An 8862-nucleotide genomic window follows, 5' to 3' on the forward strand; every position below is an offset into this window, starting at 1 on the left:
ATACATATATATATGTATATATATATATACATATATATATATGTATATACATATATATATATATTATATGTATATATGTATGTATATATATATATATTTATATATATGTATATAAATATATATAAATATTTATATATATAATATATACATACATATTGTATGCACACATACAAGCGCAAACGCGCTCAAATATGCAATATATTTGTATTTGTGTGTACGTGTGTGTATGCACGTATAATTTGTATATACGTATTTTTATTTGCATGGAAATCTGATACATCCGTGTTTATAATGTGTGCGCGCGTGCGTGCAGTGGGAAGCGAAGAAGACGATCTGGAAGTCGCCTTCCAGGTGTGTGGGGGCGAGGAGGCGCGGGACATATAAAAGGATGTTTACCCCACTGGGACAGCACTTCGACTCTTGGGATCGTTGTGAGCACATCCTCCCCCTCCCCACAGCGTCCACATCCACAGTCGCCATGATGCGTCTTGTAAGTAAGGGGAGCACGCCAAAGAGGCTGACAAATGGGATAGTTGCCGAATTCCTATTCCTACTCGGGATATCTAAGTTGTAGGGAAGGGACATGGAGTTTGCATACATGTGATTGTATATATTCACACGTGTTTATACACACGTGCATATACATACATAAACGCACACACACATACACACACACACACACACACACACACACACACACACACACACACACACACACACACACACACACACACACACACACACACACACACACACACACACACACACACACAAACACACACACACACACACACACACACACACACACACACACACACACACACACACACACACACACACACACACACACACACACACACACACACACACACACACACACACACACACGATGGCACAATAATAGTTCCCGGCTGCCACTACGATGGTCCGGGTTCGAATCCCGCCCACGGTTGAAATAATCTAATTATCACTGTCGATCACAAGTGTAACATGTGATCCAAGACATGGTGAATCACACGAACACGCATGAGCTTTACTGCCGAGATATCCTCTATTTTACAGGAAGCGTTAAAAGTCTTAATGTTCTGTATACTACAGCTGATTAACATAGCACCCATACATGTAAAAAAACACAATGATGTGTGGGTCATTATGATATCACCATCAATATACCAAAGGTGCGCAAGGATGTAAAGGGGATGCAGAATAAGGCCACAGTAGACACAGAATCTCATTCTGAAACATATAAGGAAGAAGCCCATTTTCTGGGTCTTTTTGTAGAATCATTGACCAAATGGAGTGAACAAATGATCTGATCTTCATCTGTTGCTCTTTATTTGTCAAGTTCATAAGTCCATCTGCTGCTCTTTATTTGTTATATTCAAAGGTCCAGTGAATCAGAATTAAATGAGAAAACATTGTAACCATCTTGGTGTTGGCAGGATTGTTGCAGGTATACTTTTTTATGCTAACTTTTTTTTTTCCCAACCATAGGCCCTCGTCGTCCTCCTGGTGGGTTCCGCCATGGCCCAGAGCTTTAATAGACCACAGGTCCGCCAGGCCCCTCACATCGAGATCGTCAGATCCGAATCCACAGGACCCGAAGAAGATGGATCCTATTACTTCAGGTATCTATTGCTTCCTTCAGGATTGAGATGAACAAACACTTTGTTGAGGACAGAATAGAAAATCAGTCTCGTTCATTGGCACCACAATATAATTTTTTTTCTCTTCTTCTTAGTTACGAGGGCTCTGATGGCACAAGGCGAGAGCAGAGTGGACGTCCCACAGGTCCTAACCTGCACCAAGTTCAAGGCACCTACAGGTAAATATGAAGGACTTCAGTCATCTAGATCTAACTACTGACAATTTAGTTTTTGTTACTTTCTTTCTTTCCTTGCTTCAATGACTTGAACCTGTTTTATTCTTGTTTCCTGTACTTTTGATTTTGTCCCACAGCTACACCGACCCCGAGGGTAACCGCGTGGAGGTGAACTTCGTGGCTGACGAGAACGGTTATGTGGCTCAGAGTCCCTTCCTGCCCGTGGCTCCACCTCTGCCAGTCCACGCTCTGGAGCAGATCCGCTTCGCCGAGGAGCAAAAACGACAGTAAGTTTCCTCTCCTAGTGCAATGTGTTCGTGTAAGAGTTCTCTCCTAGTGTTCTATGCTTGTCACATCTTCCTTGTTCAAAATGTTGTTTGTATTGTGCCTTTGATTAGAGAGATTGTCATATGTCACATCCATTGTAAACTCTGTCATTCTTCTTATGCGTGTGCATATCTCTCCTACTTTCAGGGGAGTCGTCTATGATGAACAAGGCTTTGTGACTGGACGCCGAGGGTAAGTTGATGCAAAATATCCCACTTCGTGTTGATGTAGATTGAAATTGATATATTAGTAAACATTTTGGTCAATTTGTCATTCCTGAACTCAACAGAAATAATAAGAACTCTTTTTTTTGTCTTCCACAGAGGCTTCTAAGGTAGAACTTGGAAGATCCTGGGTTCTCAGTTGAAGGTCGTTCAGAGCACCCGTTAGTTAGCCTTTATTGGTTTACTGACGTGCCTTATTCGACTTCAGCCTCATCATACCTGTAGTTAAAACCCATATTTCACTCATTCTTCTCATACGATTCAAGTTCTTCAAGTTGATCATCATTTGTTTCACGCCCGGACCAACATCATTCGGCCCTGCTCAATTACATTGACACATTGACATTGTGTATGTTGAATTTATGTTTGCGGAATAAAAAAAAGTTCGCTGATTACAAAATGTTTCCTTGAGTCCTTCATATATGCCACTTTCTAGAATGACGTATCCTTATTTTGAAAATTATATTTCTGAAGATCTTATTAGAGGAAAATATATCAACCTATAGGTGAACAAATTCTTTGGATATAAAACTTTATGTAGACTTACTATGCATGCATACATACATATATACATACATACATACATACATACATACATACATACATACATACATACATACATGCATACATACATACATACATGCATACATACATACATACATACATACATACATACATACATACATACATACATACATACATACATAAATACATACACACACATACATACATACATGCATACAAAATGTCACGTCCATAGCATGAATATAATATGTTGCGCATTGTCATTAATATATGTTATAAATTGTATCTCCTAATATGTAAACCATTGAGCAACACCAACCTGTTGGAGCGCGCTTTGAAATACGTTCTGTTATGATGGCAAGATTAAAAAAAAACAAGAAAAAAAAAAAAAAAAAATGATTTGGCGCGAAAAGATGTTCTTTATTCCCATTGGTTGGAGGTGTCTAAACTACCTACTTTAGTTCCATTTCGTCATCCCGGAAACGTAAGCACCGATTTCCGGTGGAGAAAAGAGACTCCAAACAGAAAGAGGACCAGAGAAGAGAAGCAGAGAGAACCAAAATGGAAAGAAAACCAGAGAGAGAACCAAGAGAAGGGAGAAGACAAGAAAATAAACAGACGCCCACGGGGCATCTGAATACACATAGATATTTTTCTGCATTCGTCGACTAAGACAACTCAGCTAAACAAATCGTTTGGATCTCAAGTACCGAACCCATATCTTGGCAATGTCCAAGCGAAGTTCAAAGCCTTCGTATTTCTGAGCTGTTTCGGATATCTGATTTCTGCTGGACTAAGTGCGACTCCACAATCTCTCTCTGTGTTATTTCTCTACTACAAAACATTAACAAATCTCTTACGTGTTCACGACTAACAGAAGATTTCCTTACCAGAATTAACTTGCATCAGCCTCAACTGAAACGACTTATTTTTTCCCGAGACTTGAAGAGCGGACCAGATGACTTTCCGTTGGTGCGACTTCTAGGAACCAGAATCAAGACTCGTCTACACCATAATCAAGACTTCATTTCACCCCCCTGGTTTTACGTGCTGTATACAAACGCAGCGCACACCTAGCAACTCCAGCTGATAATTGTTAATATACCCATTTATGATTCATGAAACATATGTATGATTGGTATTTTATATGATTAATGTATATTGCTATCTTTTCTTATTCTATGTCCAATTATGTTGTATGTGTCTATTTCATTATTATAAATAGTAATTAATTTTAACGAAGAGTTTAATTATCTTGCCTGAACTCTGCCATTCATCCGAGCTGCGCGACTAACCTGGCCCATATCCTGCAAATGGTCTAGAGTCGAATATCCGCTTCTAAAGCCTGCTTGTTCTCTCTGTTGGTTTCCATCTAAAACTTGACTTAGTCTATTTTTAAGGATCTTGGAGAACCCTTTATATACATTTGATAATAAGCCAATTGACGCAAGCACTGGTTGTACAGTTGAGCTAACTTGATATAAAGTTCTTTCCTTGCGTCTTTCAAAAGATCTATTGATATACCATCTTCCCCAGGTGCTTTTCCTTGTTTCATATTTTTTAGAGCAAATTCTACTCTTTTCTTTGTAATCTCTGATACACTACTAACATCTACAGATGAACTTACTGGCATTTGGTAAAATTCTTCTACTATTTTCATCATTCTGTCTCTGAATTTAATGATTTCTCAATTTCTATCTTACAAACATATCATTTATTGTCTTCCTAAAGCATGTCTATGCTCGGTCCCTTTAATACTTTTACATTTACGAATAGTTTCCTATATTTAATCCATATTTCTTTTTTTCTCTAATCCCTGCCTTTTGTTGATAAGTTTGTTTAGTTCTACTCTTTCTATTTGTCTCCACAGGTTTTAATCTACGTTGTCCTTCTTTTATTTACATCATTTGTAGGTTTGGAGTATTTGTTCTTCCTAACACTTTTTGTACTTCCTACTTTCTCTGCCGATTCGCTAATGCTATTCACTAACTTCAAATTCATATCTTCGACGGTATCCTTGTTAGTGTTTAGAGCATTGAATCTATTTTTAATTTCTAACTGAAAATTCTTATGATTATCCTTAACCTTCGCAAGTCTTATTTTCTTTTTTAAAACTAGTTTATATCTCTCGGTTTTCAAAGGATTACAAAGGATTACAAAGGAGGAGCATGCCGACAAGAGATCTTTTAGTCCATATCTAGGTCGGATGCGAAAAAAATATAATAATGATAAATAAATAAATAGATAAATAAATGAATAAATAAATAAATAAATAAATAAATAAATAAACAAATAAACGAACAAATAAAAATATAATTATGTAAATAATAGTAAATAAGATAAATACATGCATAGGTATAGTTAAGTAATAAACAAATAAATACTAAATAATGATAAATTGAAATGTAATTAATAATAAATGAGAATCAAGCAAATAATAATAAGCAAACAGACAAATGATAACAAAACAAATAAACAAATAATATAAAATAAATGAAAATCATTACACCATCTTGCTTAGGTGTTTATCTAAATGATTCTTAAAACTTCGAACTGAATACATTGCACTGCCTCTGCAGAAAGTTTATTCCATTCATTAACTACACGATTGGCAAAGTTGTTTCTACTTACTTTCAAATTAAATCTATTTCCTGACAATTTGAGACCATTGTCTCTTGTCTGATTCTCATTCAATGTGAAAACTAACTGTTTTTTGTCTGACTCTCATTCAGTGTGAAAATTGAGTTTAGCTGTGCGACCTACCATTCTATGGTCACTACTTATGTTGACCTTATTTATGACCGTAACATTGCCATCGCTCTTGCTCTCATATTCAAATATGAAATCTACTTCTTTCTTTGTTGTTTCATTTGGACTTCTCCAGGTTCATTTACGACCTACATGCTTTTGGAAGAAGTTGTTCATTATTTTCATGTTGTAGTTATCTGTAAAATTGACTAACATCTCACCTCTGTCATTTCTTTCACCAATTTCAAACTTCCCAATGCACGACTCGTTTCCATCTTCTTTCCCACTTTAGCATTAAAGTCGCCTAATACCAATGTGTACTTACTTTTTTCTCGATCCATTACCTGATTTAAATCATCATAGAAGGACTCAATTTCATCGTCTGAACCCTGTGAAGTTGGTGCATAAACCTGAACTATTTCTAGAGTGTACCTTTTACACAGCCTAATCACAATCCAAGCTACCCTGTCTGATAAACTACTGAATTTGAGTACGTTACCAGCAACGTCTCGGTTTACCAAGAGTCATACACCACTAGAGCTCTATTTTTCTTTACCTCTGTAGTAGAACAGGTGGTGACTATCTTGTAATTGTATCAGTTTTTCTTCAGCTCTTCGAACTTCGCTCAGTCCCACGATGTCCCATTTGATGTTGTCTATTATTTTCAGTAAACTCTCCAACCTGTGGTCTCTTGAGAGGGTTCTTACGTTGTAGATCTCCATTTTCCTTATGCTATTTAATGTTCAAGACTTGGATCTGCTTAGGTGTATATATATATATATATATATATATATATATATATATATGTGTATGTATATAAAAACATACGTATACATATTTACTATATGTGTATACATATATATGTATATATATATATATATAAATATATATATATATATATATATATATATATATATATATATATATATATATATATATATATATATACATATACACAGACACACACACACACACACACACACACACACACACACACACACACACACACACACACACACACACACACACACACACACACACACACACACACACACACACACACACACAAATAAAGAAAAATATATATATATATATATATATATATATATATATATATATATATTATATGCGCACATACAAGCGCAAACGCTCTCGGGTATACAATGTATTTGTGTTTGTGTAAATGTGCGTGCGTGTGTGTGTGTATACACGTATCATTTGTATATACGTATTTTTATTCGTATGGAAATCTGATGCGTCCGTGTTTGTAATATGTGCGCGCGTGCGTGTAGTGGGAAGCGAAGGAGGGGCGATCTGGAATTCGTTTTCCAGGTGTGCGGGAGCGAGGAGGCGCGGGGACATATAAAAGGATCTTCACCCCCACTGGGACAGCACTTCGACTCTTGGGAACGTTGTGAGCACATCCCCCCCTCCCCACAGCGTCCACATCCACAGTCGCCATGATGCGTCTTGTAAGTAAGGGGAGCACTCAAAAGAGGCTGACAAATGGGATAGTTTTCGAATTCCTATTCCTATTTGGGACTTCTAGGTTGTAGGGAAGGAACAAGGAGCTTGCATACACGTGATTGTATACAGTCACACGCGCATATACATGCACAAACGCAGACACACACACACACACGATGGCGCAGTGGTAATTCCCGGCTGCCACTACGGTGGTTAGGGTTCAAATCCCGCCCACGGCTGATATAGTTTCAGTATCGCTGAACTGCGAGTTGTTACTCGAACTCTCGTGGGCGGGGAGTTGGGTGTGTGTGTGTGTGAAAGGTCACAACATTACCTATAAATCGGTCATATATGAGCTCTGAGCTCTCTTCCGGTAGTGAAATAGCTGTCGATCACGAGTCCAAGACATCCTCCATTTTACAAGAAACGTTAGAAGTCTTAATGTCCTGCATACTTGTAACAATAACTGCAGCTCCTGATTAACATAACACCCATTCATGTAAAAATCACACTGATGTGTGGGTCATTATGCTATCAACATCAATATGCCAAAGGATGTAAAAGTGATTCAGAATAAGGCCTCAGTAGATACAGAATCTTATTCTATAACATATAAAGAAGAAGACTATCTTTTTTTTTAATAAATGAGTGGACAAATGATCTGATATTTGTTAAATTCATAGGTCCAATGCATCAGAATTAAGTGAGAAAACATTGTAACCATCTTGGTGTTAGGATGGTTGTTGCAGGTATACTTGTTTATGCTAACTTTCTTTTTTCCAACCGTAGGCCCTCGTCGTCCTCTTGGTGGGTTCCACCATGGCCCAGAGCTTTAATAGACCACAGGTCCGCCAGGCCCCTCACATCGAGATCGTCAGATCCGAATCCACAGGACCGGAAGAAGATGGATCCTATTACTTCAGGTATCTATTGCTTCCTTCAGGATTGAGAGAAACAAACGCTGTATTGAGGACAGAATAGAAAATCAATCTCGTTCATCGGCACCATAATATGATTTTTTTCTTCCTTCTTCTTAGTTACGAGGGCTCTGATGGCACAAGGCGAGAGCAGAGTGGACGTCCCACAGGTCCTAACCTGCACCAAGTTCAAGGCACCTACAGGTAAATATGAAGGATTTCATGCATCTAGATCTAACTACTGAAAATTTATTTTTTGTCGTTGTTGTTATTTCCTTTCTTTCCTTACACACGGACATCCTTGCTTCAATGACTTGAACCTGTCTTATTCTTGATTTCTGTACTTTTGGTTTTGTCTCACAGCTACACCGACCCCGAGGGCAACCGCGTGGAGGTGAGCTTCGTGGCTGACGAGAACGGGTATGTGGCTCAGAGTCCCTTCCTGCCCGTGGCTCCCCCTCTGCCAGTCCACGCTCTGGAGCAGATCCGCTTTGCTGAGGAGCAGAAGCGACAGTAAGTTTCCTCTCCTAGTGCAATGTGTTCGTGTAAGACTTCTCACCTAGTGTTCTATGCTTGTCACATCTTCCAAATTAAAAATGTTGTTTGTATTGTGCCTTTGATTAGAGAGATGGTCATATGTCAGATCCATTGTAAACTCTGTCATTCTTCTTATGCGTGTGCATATCTCTCCTACTTTCAGGGGAGTCGTCTATGATGAACAAGGCTTTGTGGCTGGACGCCGAGGGTAAGTTGATGCAAAATATCCCACTTCGTGATGATGTAGATTGATATTAATATATTGGTAAACATTGTGGTCAATTTATGATTCCTG

The 8862-nt window shown here is 38.1% G+C and overlaps 2 protein-coding genes across 2 annotated transcripts in view; both read left to right on the forward strand.

Moving 5' to 3' along the window:
* The first annotated feature begins 376 nt into the window (after positions 1-376).
* Positions 377-2773, forward strand: LOC143034188 (cuticle protein AM1274-like). Its single transcript, XM_076200134.1, has 6 exons — positions 377-490; positions 1495-1628; positions 1742-1825; positions 1960-2109; positions 2297-2341; positions 2473-2773. The coding sequence occupies exons 1-6, from the start codon at positions 389-391 to the stop codon at positions 2480-2482; spliced, it is 525 nt and encodes a 174-aa protein (XP_076056249.1). The 5' UTR covers positions 377-388; the 3' UTR covers positions 2483-2773.
* A 4228-nt stretch (positions 2774-7001) lies between these two features.
* LOC143034190 (cuticle protein AM1274-like) overlaps positions 7002-8862 on the forward strand; it is a 2206-nt gene continuing 345 nt past the window's right edge. The window contains exons 1-5 of the mRNA XM_076200135.1: positions 7002-7118; positions 7903-8036; positions 8151-8234; positions 8394-8543; positions 8731-8775. Coding sequence (XP_076056250.1) covers positions 7107-7118; positions 7903-8036; positions 8151-8234; positions 8394-8543; positions 8731-8775 — 425 coding nt within the window. The 5' untranslated portion in view covers positions 7002-7106. The remainder of the gene's footprint in view (positions 7119-7902; positions 8037-8150; positions 8235-8393; positions 8544-8730; positions 8776-8862) is intronic.

This window comes from Oratosquilla oratoria, chromosome 17 (genome assembly GCF_046742065.1).
Source record: "Oratosquilla oratoria isolate Oo_2021 chromosome 17, ASM4674206v1, whole genome shotgun sequence".
Taxonomy (NCBI): Eukaryota; Metazoa; Arthropoda; class Malacostraca; order Stomatopoda; family Squillidae; genus Oratosquilla; species Oratosquilla oratoria.

Bases quoted from the DNA above. Each gene is read 5' to 3' on its own strand.
- LOC143034188 (XM_076200134.1), top strand. From the start codon at position 389: ATGTTTACCCCACTGGGACAGCACTTCGACTCTTGGGATCGTTGTGAG. The intron at 491-1,494 runs GTAAGTAAGGGG...TCCCAACCATAG, and splicing joins CAGTCGCCATGATGCGTCTT to GCCCTCGTCGTCCTCCTGGT. The intron at 1,629-1,741 runs GTATCTATTGCT...TCTTCTTCTTAG, and splicing joins GATGGATCCTATTACTTCAG to TTACGAGGGCTCTGATGGCA.